The 16,075-nt window shown below is 32.9% G+C and overlaps 1 protein-coding gene across 16 annotated transcripts in view; it reads left to right on the top strand.

Annotated features, from left to right (window-relative positions):
• The window catches only part of LOC147029952 (ADAMTS-like protein 1), a 545,848-nt gene that overhangs the window by 260,418 nt on the left and 269,355 nt on the right, over window positions 1-16,075 (top strand). For 2 of the 16 annotated variants that reach the window (XM_085873502.1, XM_085873500.1), the window contains exon 1: window positions 14,320-15,261. The exons of the other annotated variants lie outside the window; for them this stretch is intronic. Coding sequence is in view for 1 of the 2 variants with exons in the window: in XM_085873500.1 (XP_085729626.1) it covers window positions 15,253-15,261 (9 nt within the window). In the remaining variant the exon portion in view is untranslated. Of the gene's footprint in view, window positions 1-14,319; window positions 15,262-16,075 lie in introns of those variants that run through there. 16 annotated transcript variants of the gene reach the window in all.

The raw sequence follows: 16,075 nt of genomic DNA, 5'->3' as shown, positions 1-16,075 counted from the left end.
ACTCATTCTCGATACCAAGTGGATAATATTCTTCCTTACGAGACTGATTTAATTGTTCCAGGTCTTCGAGGTTAATTTTAAATGACCAATTATACCCTAAATCATTCATATCATACCCCCATTGTTCTATTCTCATACAAACGATACGCCCTTCTTTATAAAAATTTATTTTAATTCGAACTGTGAATTCTGCATGACCTGGAGATAATATCAACACTTCTGTATCTTTGGAATACACGGCCGTTTTATTTAAGGATATATATATTGTGATAAATCGCTTAATCTCACCAAGTCATTCGCGTCAGTCGGGCTTGGATAATTTTTTAATTTATAAGCATTTTTCATGTTAATATTTTTGGTTATATTATATTTATGTCGTTCAGCCTGTGCCTTTGTGTAATAATTTGATAAATCAATATCCAGTTCTTGAGATACACCAAAGATAGAACCATCTTTACCAACACAAGTCATTTATATTAGATTAAAAATAATATCATAAATTTTTTTATTTTTGTTGAGTTGAAATAACACATATAGACATAATTGACCACAACACTTAGAATTTCATTCTTGGACTTGAAATGTTTGATAAACACCATTCCGTAAGAATTTTATGACTTCAACAGGTGGTGGAAGACCAAAACTATCAAAATAATATTTGTCTTGACTATTAAAATACAAACCCAATGAGAACCGTTCCCATTATTATCTTCTAAGTTCATAATAATATTCTTTGTATGTTTCGGCACATTTGTTAATTCATCTCTCAGACAAATAACCACATGATGAATTTTTAATTTCTTACAATATTTGACAAGTTGTAAATTTGATGTTGTATTCTTTCCAAATTCTTTAAACCACTCATCAATGCTCATTTATTTATTAGAAAGATATAATCCATTACCTATTTTCGTTAATTTTACATGTGCTTGTGCTATAGAAGAAAGCATATCTCCAACTAACAATCTCGCTTTATCAGGCAGACCTTCAAGTTTTTCAGCAAAATCTACAATTGCACCACTTCCACTAATTTGTTTCTCCAACTCTTTGTTATGTCTTTCCAATTCTTTTTGAGCCTGGAGTTGAGCCTTCCTTTCGTTGGCAGTTTTCACCGCTGTTGAAATACCACCCGTCAATGCTCCAACCGCACTTAAACCAGCAAATAAAGGAATTAGAAATGGGAGAAATCCTCCACTCGTCTCTCTTATTGAATATTTTTTCAACATTGGTTTTGTCATTTTAATTTTAAGTGAGCCAGTGTCATTCAAGATTTTAACCTGTTCTCTTGTGAGCAAAACATCAATTCTTACTGCTCCTTTTCTCTGAATTGTATTAACGTTAATCGTACAAGGCTTTTGATTTTGAACACAAGATGATAGTTTATGAAGATTGATTTGATTAACATATACCCCAGTTGGTACTTTGCCACTCATTTATTTAACAAAAAATTATGTGAGACTAATCATCACACCATTATCTGCATTAATCTGTAATTCTGTTTCTTCCAAAAGCAAACAATATGTATCAACTTCTTCACTCTCTCCTCTTTCAATGTATAGGGAAGTATCCACTCGATTAGACTTTATAGTTTCCTTTTGAGCGCTCAGGTCAAACGCATAGATTGTATACAAACTTTTAAATGCTGTCATATCCAAAATAGGTTCTTTATTTCCATTACTTTCACACACCTTTTGGTAAGACTTGTATGCTTCAGCAAAATCATTTTTTTCCCAATTAATTTCCAATCTATCTCATGGATAAAATGTTCCATCTAGAGAAACGCGAAGTTGTTTCACCTTAGCATTATCACTCAATGCATTATTCTTATCAGTCGCAGTATCACCATCTGGCTTTTTAAAAATGATCCACAGATATCGTGGCTTTCCTTCCAGAACACCCAAATTCCACGTGTAAGTAGTTTGATTGAGTTTAACGTGTTGACATCTTCTTTTGAGGTATGATACACTGAGTGGTTTCTTTGAGTTAAGTCTTCTATTCAACATCTCTTCTGTTTTAAGATTAGGAGTATATTTACTAATATACCAACTCATTTCATCAATTACAAATTTATTCTGATCACCAAAAGCACTACCAACACCAAAAAGCAATCGATTTTCATTATCATTCCTTTGTAGTTGAAATCTAATTTTAAGACCATACAGAACTTTATCATGATCACAAAATCCAAATATACCTTTAAGAGGAACTGCCACAGTAAAACTATTTTCTGCTTTTGTATCATCATTCTACATTCCTTTCCTTTGAGTATATCCAGGGTCTGTGTTTGTTCCCGTTGACATATCAGGAATAAAACCTTCGACAGACCCCTTTCCCATTCTATCACTGAATGTATAGAGTGTAAATTTCATCATTTCAGATACAGCAGAGACATAATCAACCGCTTCAACTTCTTGTGTTCCAATATACAAACGCACACGATCAAACATTTTCCAGAAGAAATCATTTACAAGTGTAGCGTTTGTGTTAGTCGCAGCCTTAGTGAATTTAAATTTACACAACAAGAAACTTTTGGAGAGATTCAAATAGGTTTGTTGATTATTTATTTCAAAACTTTTTGTACCATTCATATTCCAGTCTGTTCCTGTTATTGCATTTACCTTGAAGTAATCTTCTTTTTTAGTGGAGTTTGAGATAATAATAGTATCATCCAAATCATAGATACTATCAATTGCTTCCATACTTGTGTTTATTTAGGAAAAAAAGATGTTAAAACTTTTGAAACCCTGATCCAAGTATTTGAATTATTTTCTGTCGTTCTTGGGGGGACAACTGAGTTTTGCCTTTCTTAATTTCTTTTATTGCTTGTAATTTATGAGATTCCTTCTGGGCATCTTTTATGCTCTTTACAGCACCTGCTACATTTCCCACAGCAGAAGCAGTTGAACCAATTTGATCTTTATGTTTAAGAATAGTTGAACCAATACCCATGAAAGTATCAATTATCCCATCTCCTCTAAATTGATGTCCAACACCCCTTTGTCTCTTAGGTTTATAGTATCCTCTAACAAGATACATACCTTCACCCTTGTAGTATGGGGAAAGGAACATCCCATCCCCTGTAATTATTTTATATTTTCCCAACTCGTGTTTCCTCACAATAACCATCGTATTTATTTACTGGAAAACTTCACGTAGGTGAATTCTGATGGATATAACTTCTCCATTAAAATAAATCATACGATTATCTTGGTCGGTTATCCTAAAATTTACTGTGTGTATGGTTTTTCCTGACACAGGGAGATAAACCAAATTTTTGGGTTCCATATTGAATTTATAACCAATTGGGGTTGAGTATGCGCTGAATGAAAATATTGCATTTGTTTTTTTTCCATCATTATAAGCACCATCAATCAAATCACAGTGAATTAACACCGAATTTATTCCTGAGGATATTTGAAAGACATTATTACTGTAAAACGTCCCATTAGTTTCAATCTTTTTTGAGGAGAAACCCAATAACTCTCTAAATGAATTATCAATTGTGAAATCAACCTTGTAGTTATTTTTAACTTTAATCGTTGATTTTGAAGTATGTTTTTGAATGTCTATAACAATATTTTTTGGTTCATCACCCTGTTCTTTCATAAGACGAGCAATTTCGGAAGATATTTGAGAAATCTCATATGCTCCGGGTGAGACTGTTATCGTTTTGTATCCACTTCCCGGATTATAACTAAACTTGTCATTTTTATCAGTTATATTAAATAAGGTATTATAAGTTTGCATGGACAATAAAGATGCCTCATATTCTTTTGTTGGGTCAAGTTGTAGTGGGTATGGGAATGAAGATGTGTGGTCGCTTGTTGTGAAATTGAAACTAAGGATTGTGCTTCTCATCTTATTTAATATGAGATAAAATGTCTTTATATTGATATTTATTAATTATTTTCATGTTCATCAACTGGTCTAAAATGGCTGATGCTTCATTAAAACAATTGTTATTTCCAGCCTTCTTACTACCTAACAACAATAACAGTCTATTAACTAATTGCGATGGGTCATTTGGAAGAAAACTAATACCTGAACCAAGGATACTTAAAGCCTGAATAATGTGTTTCTCCTTCTCATTTTTTCTACTTTTACTAGAAATACTAACCCTATAATTTAGAGTGTTCAGCAGATCAATATATACTCTATCATCATTATTTTTCATATCCAATGGTTTATCAATATACTTTGATTCATCCCTCACAGTTGAACCTTGTCTTCCATCTTTTGTGAGAAGAAACATTAATCTCGGAGTTAGTTTAACAGGAGGTTGAGCAGAACCCAAGAACCTTAATTCATCATTAAATATCAATACCTTTTCTTGAACAAGATGAAATATTGCTGGTTGTTCTGTTGGAATGAGTCCTGCTTTGGTTTTTGAATCCGCTGAATATTCATCGTTTTGAAGAGCATTCACAATATAATCAGGGGGTCGATTAATCTCTTCCAGTTGTTGAAATAAACCTTCATCATCATATGCCTTTAATTCTCCTAAATGCTCTAATTCTTCCTCCGTCATTTCATCAAAATCTTTTAACATTTGAAGTTTTTTAGGAGTATATTCTACTGTGGGAACTGTGGAAACATCTTTCATTTTTTCTTGGGAAGTTTTTAAAAGTGGTTTAAAAAATTTCTCTTGGTTTCTTTCAAATGCTTCTTCGCCCGTTAGTTTCTGTCTGCGTTTCTTCTTTATGTCTTCCTGCTGTTTTACAACTTTTGAAACCAACTCTTGATGTTCCTTAAATCTTCTTGCTCTTTCTTTTGCATCCATTTATTTATTGTAAAATATCATTTAATGAATTTTGAAGATCAACAGGGAAATTTTCCTTTTCTTCATCATTCAAGTAGATGTGTTCAAATAAATCCTTTTCTTTAAATATTTCATCAAATTCTTTATTAACATTAATGTGAGTTGTAATTTCTTCTTCACTAATACTTGCATCTCTGCTTTTCATACGTTTGCGTTGAGTTTCTTCATCAACATCAAAACCGAATGATAAAATCTTCACTCCGCTCAGATGTTTAATAATTTGTCTCGTTCCTTCTGGATTAGTTTCTAATATCCAAGACCACCAGATTTTAGTTTCCTTAACTCACTCTTACAATGTGAATATTTTGTTGTACCAAGAGAAACCTCCTCAAATATTTGACCTTCATTCCTCAATCGCATATGTTCCTCCACTGAAATATAGTGATAATCTTCACCTTTTACTTCTCCAGGTCTTATTGCTCTAGTTGTTGTTGATACAATGCGTATCACGGGGTGTTTTTTAAGTAAATTTACAATATTCTCATTTGTACTACACAAGAACCTTGATTTATGAAAGTTTTTTCCAGAAGCAGATTTACCCACAAGATTTACAATAATAGTTGTCATTTATATATGTAATTGTTTATAAAACAAAAAATATATCCCTTGCTATCTCATCTTGTTTCACAACAATATATTTATATTTTTCAGTCGTGTGCTTCATGTAATCCTCAAATTTCTTTTTACTACATAATGTAGAACAATTATCTCTCCAAAAATTATTGATATCTATTGAATTTAACTTGAATAAAATAAAAGTATTAGCATTGTTTCTGATGGAACGACGGGGAAGTTGAAAGTACGATTGACTAAGATAAATACAATTACAAGAAGAATGTCTCCCTCTTGTGTAGTAGCTGTCCATTACCGTTTGGTTTCTCTCATTAACACAATCATCAAAGATAACGAAGTTCTTTTTTGATTTATCCAAATCTTGAGGTATATCATCGTATTATCACTAAGAATACAAGTTATAGGATTTGATTTCTTTTTACATCTCTGTGTATCACAAAAAAAAACTAATTATATCTTCAATGTTATAATCATTTAGGTTTTTTTTGACGTTTAAATAAACCGATTATATCTTCTTTTTGAAGACCAGCATTAAAACCTTGTGAGAGTAGTTGATACTCTGGTTGAAAACTCGACTTTGTGAAAATTATTAAATTATCATAATCTAAAAAGTTGGGAGTGAGGAGCATCTTTAAAAGTAAGCATGTTTTTCCACATCCACTTGAACCAACTATGAGACATCTTAATGAATTTGGGAGATTTTTATGGTTGTTAAATTTTATCTTATTTTCCCAAATGGGTAAAAAATCATTCATTTATATATTTGGAAAACAGGTTATTTAATTTATTATTGGCTTTTTTAGAAAGTCTATATTTTATCCTAAGTTCAGGTTTAATTTCAAGATAATCCATTATTTTATTTATACAATATCTTGTGTTGATATTTCCCTGAAAATTACATCCATGAATAATATATAACAACAATCCTTTGAACATTTCTCTTATACGTTCAGTTTCTTCCCTTGTAAGGAAAGGTGTGTTATCACCCTCGTACTTTACATTCATTTCTCGAATCAATCTTGTAAAGTAATTCATTTTTGGTGTAAATCTAAAAATTATTTTCCTTTTTATATTTTTTATTATCATTAATTAGAAGATAATCACAGAATATACATTGCTTATAGGCTTTTGACTCTGTGTTTAATCCCCGTCTTTCACATGCAGGACAATTCTCAAATTTGGCATATGGAGAATCAGGAAAGTCTAGCATATTTATAAAGTAAAACTTTACTTAAACTGAAATTCATCTTTACTTTCAGTTGTATATTGACTCATATTTAATAATATTACCATCGATATCAATATACTTTTTTTCATTACCAGATTCAACGACAACATTTTTTATATTAAAGGTAATTTTAAAATGATCGTTAACTACTATTGAACGAAATGTCATTTCACCTGATATATTAACATCCTTTATTTCATCAGGATTTACATCTTTAGGGTTGTTGAAAAAAATACAAATTTCTCCTTGCATATTACAGATGGTCTTATCTTTTCTTTCTAAAGCTTCATCCATAAGGTTTTTGTTTTTTGATACTTTTTCTTGTTTCATTGCTTTTTCTAGTTTTGAATATATTACCAGAAGGAGAGGAGAAACTTTTGTTAGAGATACTTTAATTGATGTTCTACCAGGTATACTAAAAGCCCTTCCATTGAAGGAAATTGAAGAACTCATATTATTTACCATAATTGTTTTTATCCAATAGTTGTTATATTTATCTTTGTTCAATTTTACATCCTTGACATATTTCTCAGTATCTTTAACAAATGAAGAGATTGATTGAAACTTGTCTTTTGTGTCTTGAAACATTGTATTTATTAAGTGAAAAAGTTGGAGGATAAAATGGTTTTAAGCACAGATTCACCTGTAAAATAAACGAAATTTTCATCAAGAAAATTTTAGTTTAAGCAAAGATTTATTATATAAATATGGTGAATACAACATACTGCGATGTTTGTAATCACAAATATAAACATTATAGAAAACACCTCCGAACCAACAAACACACATTTAATCTATTTCATAAAATATCTCCTCTTGAGTTGGAAAGAAAACATTGTGATATCTGCTCAAAGGATGTTTTGAAGAGTAGTTATAATAGACATTTTCAATCACAAAAACACAAGAAAAATGAGTTTAAAGTAAAGGGAGACGATTGTATTGAAAACACTGATGGGGCATTTAAAGGGCATATAAAAATAAGGATTTTTCAATTTTTAGAACCCGGTCCATCATCAATAGCTGAATCAATTGAAATAGTGAAACCTGATGTTGAAAAAGTTATTAAAAAGACATTAAAAGAAATGAAAACTTTAAAGTTTTATATGGGAGTGAAAATGAATATGAAAAGACAAGATGAAGAACAAACTCCTTATATGAGAACAGATCTTCATTTTATAACATCATTTCAATATTTTTTGAATAGTGGGGTTTATGAAGAACTATCAAAACAAGAGGAGGATGTTGATAATACAGTGGTAGAAAGTGGATTCAATATTAAAAAAATCATCTTTTTAGATATACACATTCTAAAATCAAACCCTCTTAAAGCTTCTTCTTATATTGAATTACCAAAAGAAATAAAACTAAAGAAGGCAGTTGTTAATATTAAGAACAATGATAATAAATGTTTTCTCTGGTCTGTTCTTGCTCACTTTCATCCACCAAAATGTAATTCAGAAAGAGTAAAACAATATATGAAATATGAGAATACCTTGGACATTAAAGATTTTAAATTCCCAATGCCACTAACAGATATTCCTAAATTTGAGAAAAAGAATAATCTTTCTATTAATGTATATGGATTAACGGATACAAACAAAGTTCAAATATTAAAAATTTCAAACAACTATAAAAATGAAGATTTATCAATTTATCAAGATTAATCTCTTCTCAGGTATTCAGAACAGCAAACAAAATATATCCTTGTAAGCGATGTCTTAATTCATTTCATACAAAAGAACGATTAGAACAACATTCAAAATATTCTAGTAATCATAAATCAGCTGTAATTACAATGCCTAAACCTGGTGAAAAGATTTCTTTTGAAGATTATAATAAATCTATCATGCACCCATTTGTGATATACGCTGATTTTGAATGTATCCTTAAAAAGATAAATACTGCTTCTAATCCAAAAGAATCATATACAAATAAATATCAAAAACATATTCCTTGTGGTTTCTGTTATTATATCAAATCATCTGTTGGAGAAAAGTATAACAAACTTGAACATTATAGTGGAAAAAAAGCTTCACAAGAGTTTGTAAAACGATTCGAAAAGGATTGTATAAGACTCACTAAATTAATGAAAGAAACAAATGAACCGATGAAATTAACTAAAGAAGAAAAATTAGAATTTAGAAAGAACAATATCTGTCATATTTGTGAGGGGGAAATTAAGGAGTCTAAAGTTAGGGATCATTGTCATCTTACTGGTAAATATAGAGGTCCCGCTCATTCCTGTTGTAATCTTAATTATAAATTACCTTCTTTTATTCCAGTCTTTCTTCACAACAGCGCCAACTATGATACACATCTATTTATAAATGAACTTTCAAAAACACCAGGGAATATTTCTGCCATAACAAACACAAGTCAAAAGTATATTTCATTTACAAAAATGATATTCACAAAACCTTTAACTCGTATTAGGTTTCTAGATTCTTACAAGTTTATGGGAACACCACTAGCCTACCTCGCATCAAATCTAAGCTCCACGGACTCTTTTCCAAATCTTAATTCATTCTTTCCAAAAGAGGAAATTCTCACTAAAGAGGAAATTCAGATTAAAGAGAGAATTCAAAGTAAAGAGGAAACTCTAATTAATGAGGAAATTAATGAAGAAATTCCAACTGAAGATGAAATTCTAATTATAAAGAAAATTCGAACAATGAATGAAATTCTAACTAAAGAGGAAATTCTGATTAAAGATGAAATTCTAATTAAAGAAGGAATTCTCACAAGAGAGGAAATTCAAACAAGGAATGAAATTCAAAGTAAAGAGAAAATTCTTACAAGTAAGGGAATTTATCCTTATGATTATATGGATTCATTTATGAGATTTAAAGAAACACAACTTCCTTCAAAAGAAAGTTTCTATAATAACCTTTATGAAGAAGAGATAAGTGATAAGGAATATAAACACGCACAAGAAATATGGAAAATATTTAAGATAAAGAACCTTGGAGAATATCATGATTTATATCTAAAAACAGATGTTTTATTGTTAGCTGATGTGTTTGAAGCTTTTAGATCACTCTGTCATAATAAAAATTGTTATGGATTAGATCCTTCCCACTATTTCACAGCTCCTGGTTTAGCTTGGAGTGCAATGTTGAAAATGACAAAACAAGATATAGATTTAATCAGTGATGTTGATATGCTTTTGATGATTGAGAAGTCCAAGAGAGGTGGAATATCACAAGTATGTTCAAAAAGATATGCTAAAGCAAATAATAAATATCTTCCAAATTATGATAGTGAAAAAGATAGTAATTATTTGATGTATTTTGATGCTAATAATTTGTATGGATGGGCAATGTCTCAATCTCTGCCTTGCAAAAAAAAAATGTTGCATTGGCGTAACCCGCCCGACCCTAAAAATTCCGCCGACCCTACGTTTTTTTTTTTGTTTTTTTTGCTATCGAAAAATTTTGCCGACCCTATTTTATTGCTATTTTTGTTGTTTTGCTATCGTTTTCAAGTATCTTGTTGATTGCGATCGCGATCGCAAAAACCCGGAAGTGTTTCGGACAGAACCCGCCGACAAAAAGGGTGGTACTCGAGCCGGGGGAGATTTTGGGAGGGATTTATTAGGAAAAAAAAAAAAAAAAAAGATCCCGACCGACCTACCCTATTTTTCAGTGACCCGTTACGCCAATGCAACATTTTTTTTTTTTTTGGCCTTATGGTAAATTAGAGTGGGTGGAAGAAAAGGATTATGAAAAGGCTTTGATGAATATTGTTATTTCTTCTCAAGAGGAATTGAATGACGAAGAAGAAGGTTATTATTTTGAAGTTGATTTGAGGTACCCGAGTGATCTTCATAATAAGCATAAAGACCTTCCTTTTGCATGTGAGAAAGAAACCCCAAATAAAGAATGGTTCAGTGATTATCATAAAAGTTTTAATATTAAAGGCAAATCAACAGAAAAGTTATTAACAACATTCTATGATAAAGAGGGATATGTTTTGCATCAGAGAAGCTTAAAACAGTTTTTGAGAGAAGGATTGAGAGTAGCTAAAATTCATAGAGTTTTAAAATTTAAACAAAGTCCTTGGGTGAAAAAGTATATTCAATTCAATACAGATATGAGAGCAAATACAAAAGTAAAATTTGAAGGGGACTTTTATAAATTAATGAATAATGCTGTATTTGGAAAGACTATGGAAAATGTTAGAAACAGGCAAAACATTAGATTCCCAACATCTTGGAAAGAAGCTTCGAGATTGATAAATAAACCAAGTTTTGAGAGAGAAGAGGTTTTTTCAGAGAACTTTTCTGCAATTCATATGAAAAAGGAAAGTATTGTAATGGATAAACCAATTTATATTGGAACAGCATTTCTTGATTTATCAAAGATATTGATGTATGATTATTTGTATAATGACTTAAAGAAAGAGTATGGTGAAAATGTTTCATTGTTGTATATGGACACTGATAGTTTTATCCTAGATATAAAAACTGATGATGTTTATAAACATATGAAGAAAAATATTGGAGTATATGATACAAGTAATTTCAGCAAGAAGAGTGAGTTATTTTCCAAAAAGAATGAAAAGGTTATTGGTAAGTTTAAGGATGAGTTGGGTGGAAAAGTAATGAGTGAGTTTATTGGATTGAGAGCAAAGGCATATGCTTATAAGTATGGTGATCAGATTGATAAGAGGTTAAAGGGAATAAAGAAATATGTAATAAAGAAATCAATAACTTTTAGAAATTATTATAATTGTTTGATGAATAAGAAAGAAGAATATAGGAAAATGAATACAATAAGAAGTTATAAACATAACATATATAGTGAAGAAGTAAATAAAAAGGCATTAGGAGCCTTTGATGATAAGAGATTTATTTTAGATAATGGAATAGATTGTGTTCCATATGGATATTGTATGATAGAGTGAATAGAATAGATTGTGTTTTAACGATGGGAAGATGGGTTAGGGTTTTTTAAGGGCTACCGCCGCGTTTTTTTTTGCAATATATTAATGGTCAAACCAAGTATTAATCAAACTAAAGAGTGGAGAAAATCTCAGTCTTGGTATATAAATGGAAAACATAATGAATGTGAAAAATATCAAATAAGTCTTATTGAAAAAATAACTTAAACAAAGGTAAATAAAACAAATAAGCGAATCAATTTAAAAAGTAGTAAGTTAGAGGATGTAAAGAAAAAAATGAATATCCTTGAATGGACTGAAAACTTTGATGGTTATCAATTGAACAATGAAAAAACAATTTACTATAATCTCAAAATGATATGTGGCTCAGGAGGTGGTCAAACAAGAGCATTAAGAGAAGTTTATCATTTCGTAATGGCACAAAAGGGGTATCTTAAAAAATATAAAGATTCAAATGTTTTGTTTTTCAATATTTTAGATGGGGATTATTGTGCAAAGAAAATTAAACTATTGAAGGAATTTGAGAATGAACAAATCTTTATAGGTTCAATGAGTGAGCTAAACAATATGCATCGGTTATTTGATAAAGAGTGTCCCGAGGCTTAGACATTTCAGATATTTCTTTAGAATCACCTTTAACAAATCTTTATCTTATTGTATGGATTATTTGAAAAAAAGTGTCCCCAGGTTAAAAGGGGAGACAAATAAATATACCTTGGGATAAAAAGGGGGTTTATTTTTAGGGAAAAAAAATATGAATCGCTGAAAATCCCCCATTCATTTACATGGGGAAAAGTGAGCCAGAACCAGTATATTCACCCTACTGGTGTGATCTGTGGTTGTGTACACATTGTGCTGATGGAGATTTGAGATGCTGTCATGCTTATCGTTGTGGGTCATTTTTTTTGGATACACAGTCGAGACTCGTGGAAGAGCTCGTGCTAGTACTGGAACACTAGTAAACTGATATGAACACATCAAGATGCAACGGGACAAAAAGGAACAGTTACATTTGATTAAGTAATCCGTGCTAATTCAACCCCCATCGAAATGCACTCCCCCCCTCCAATTAATTGTAAATAATTATTACAAAAAAAAAGTAAAGAAAAACTTCCTTCTGTATTTATCTGTTTCTACCCTCACCTACCCACAACCACCCCTCCCCCCTCCACCTCCGACCCTCCACCAACCACAACAGGTCAGAGAGTATTGCTTAGTCTCAATAGTGCTGGTAGGGCTTTAGTACAAGCAGATGGGTGAAATGACCATTTCCTGCGGTTTGTTAATTGTGTAAATGTGACTTGCAAAAATGAGAACTATACAAAGAAAAATGGCATGATTCTTGTAGTGGAAGTGCACATGCTTTTTAAAGTAATGCGTATTTTGTATTGTTGCAGAGTTTTGAATGACAACCATGTGTGAAAGTATTGTGCATTTATTTCCCCCCATCACTGACATGGTGCTTGTGTGTTCATTCTTGTGGTTTGAGTTTTTATAATACTCTGGGAGATTTTGGGCCTTTTCATACGGATTACTTTTGTGTCCATCTCAGGTTGTCCTGAAGGCATTAAGATGTAACCACAGTGTGAATTGACATAACATTTAGACCAGATACACAACAGGAATGGCAGGCAGATTACCTGTGCTCTGAACATCTTTACCTGTCAATACCTGTCAGCCAGCTATACCTGTCAATTCGATGGTGGCAGTTTATAAAATTCAGACTCAGCATCTGATCCTTCCTTCATGCTTATGCTTTCTGTTGGATTTGAACCTGCCACATCTGGAATGCCAATCTAATATCCTCATCACTTAGCCACTACTGTTATTGGGCCTGGCAGAATATCTCAGAAGTAGCACTTTTACCTATGAGCTGTCGAGTCTGCATTCAATTCCTGATTTAAGATGCGAGCTCACACTCTGGTGTTTTGCAAGTTGGGTGTTGCATCAATGAGCACAACCGTCCGTTGTGCAGGGCGTTAAATTGGCGACCAGTGTGATGGCAGTGGTTGTTGGTGCAAGTAAAGTTCCCATGATGTAATTTCCAAATTTCAGGCGATTGTTGGTGGCACCTTGACCAAATGCCAAACTTTGGCAAAATCGATATCATATGTGAGATTTTTACGCTTGGATCCCAGATTTATCACAATCTCCGACTTGGATTTTTAACTCTCAGAACGAGACGCTCACAACAGTGCAAGAAATGGCAAGGTTTATTTTTTTTTAATATGAACTCGTATGTATAACTCGTATGAAAATCCTTGTTCTTATTATTGATATGCACTTGTGTATTAGTGGGGGGGGGACTTCGGCATTTCATGAACTATTTTATCTCTCTCTCAGAGCATTCTGAATGCCCCACATAAGAGCATCAGATTGGAGCAGCAAATAGCAAACCCAAGATCTTATCGAAGTCACTTACAAAATAAATCTTTTATTGAATTTTTCACAAATTCAAATCTCTTATTGCTTTGTTTCAATCTGAGACCTTGTTGCCAATATCATTTTGACGTCTTTGTAGCTGTGCTTTCTCGGTGTGTGATAAATGGCAGGCAACCAGCTACACCCTTTAATTTTTCCATCCTAGCAAGACCGAACGGCTTGGGCAAGCAAAGAAGTCTAAGCAATAGAATTCCGTGAGAAACACGGATTCCCACCCCCCCCTCGCCTCCCCCTCCCCAAAACCTTCCTTTACTGGCAAGAAAACTGTTCTGAAGTAAAACTGATATTTTGTTGTGTACTCCATTCGATGTCTCATCATTGGCCTTTGGTGTCTTACAGAGGGTAGCTTTCTGCCGATTGGGTCTTTTGGGTGTGAGGGATTCAGAGACTTCCGAATGTGAAATGTTGCTTGTGATAAAGTTCAAATCTTCACACTTTGGCACAGGTAATCAAGTTGCTTTGCTTTATTACAGGTGATGCCATCATTATTTCTTCACCATTATCCACAATGTTTACATCAGTAATGTGCACACACCATGTGGAATTTGTTCTAATAGCAGCCAGTGAATTATATTCTGTCTTATAAACCTAAGCCTGGTGCTGGCTTCACGGTTAATGTGGCTTGGGATCTTAGGGTCCTGAGTCCGAACCCCGTTGACCGCTGAATCAACACCAGGTTGGGTTGACTCATCCTGCCATCCTTCCAAGGTCGGTAAAATGAGTACCAGTGTACTGGTAATAGCGGCACAGCATCAGTGGCATCGTCGCGCCCCAACAAAATGATAGCTACCCAGCAGCCAAGCTGCCATGTGCAAGAAGAAGATACCAACCTGATTGTCTTCAAAGCAAATATTGTTGAAATGTTTACCGTACAATTGAATGATGTGAGCAAAGAAATTGTAGCACACCGTGGAAATATTGGTGAAAGGTTCTACAAAGGTAATCACGATGTTTATACATTAAATAATTATCCATAATGATAAAAAAATTGTAACTGTGTTGTGGTCCATTTGCACAAAATAATACAGCTGCACTGGGAAGTGTGTGGGTGTGTGTTTTTGTTGTTGGTTGTTATCTCCATATGTGGGTTTCAGAAAGTGGAATGGAGTCCTCCCAGTGCTCAAATTATCAACCTCCGTTTTGGTGAGGGATTACAAATCATGGACCAATCTGTGAAGTTTTCTGTTCTCAAAGTTTTGTTCCAAGGACTCTTCTGAGGATCGTCACTGAGCCCCGGACAGCTTCCAACTGTAGTCTGTTTGTCGTCATATTCCCAGGGATGATTTGAATGATTTTTGTGAGGTTCTTCTTTATCATTCCTTTTGTTCCAATGAATTATCATTAGTACAATTCGGACATTCTTCAGCTTCCAAGATCTTTGGACTTCATTTTTAGATCGTGGTTATTTGGTCGTTTTTCTTGATTTCTGCATTGTTTAGGCCAAAGTCACTTTGAACTGAAACCTTAATTAGCAATGGCCTTTTTTTATACCTAAGTACAGGTACTATGTCCGGTCACAGTGATTTGTTTTCTGTGTACACGCTCGATCGGATCATCAAGTCGTACGTGAGTATTATGTCCTGTTTTCAGTGATTGCTTTTGGTTCATGTTTCCATGAGTTTTGTGGAACTGGGAAATTGAAATGTGTTGCCGGTGTGTGTGTGTGTGTGTGTGTGTGTGTGTGTGTGTCTGTGTGTGTGTGTGTGTGTGTGTGTGTGTGTGTGTGTGTGTGTGTGTGTGTGTGTGTGTGTGTGTGTGTGTGTGTGTGTGTTTGCGTGCGCGCGCGCACGTACGTGTTTTCCGCATTGATGAAAATGTGAATCTTGTTCACAAGTGACATTCCTAAAAGCTTACCTCATTACACAAAAATAAATAACTTCTGAAAAAATCTGGCCACAGTGTTATGTGGGGACTTCCTGGTAACATCTAAACACATATTTGCTGGGGTTTTCATCTCCGTATATGTACTGGATGCATTCAATATATTCCAAAGATCAAAGCATAAGATAGTGAAAATATTTTGTTCCGAGTAAATATTTGGAAATGCCTTTTAAAGCCACATTTTAAACCTTTTTCTATTCCCTCTGCTCCTCTGCTTGCAATACTTCACA

This window comes from Eptatretus burgeri, chromosome 3 (genome assembly GCF_056783735.1).
Source record: "Eptatretus burgeri isolate ZD-2024b chromosome 3, Ebu_testis_v1, whole genome shotgun sequence".
NCBI lineage: Eukaryota > Metazoa > Chordata > Myxini > Myxiniformes > Myxinidae > Eptatretus > Eptatretus burgeri.
This window is presented reverse-complemented; position numbering and strand designations above follow the sequence as displayed.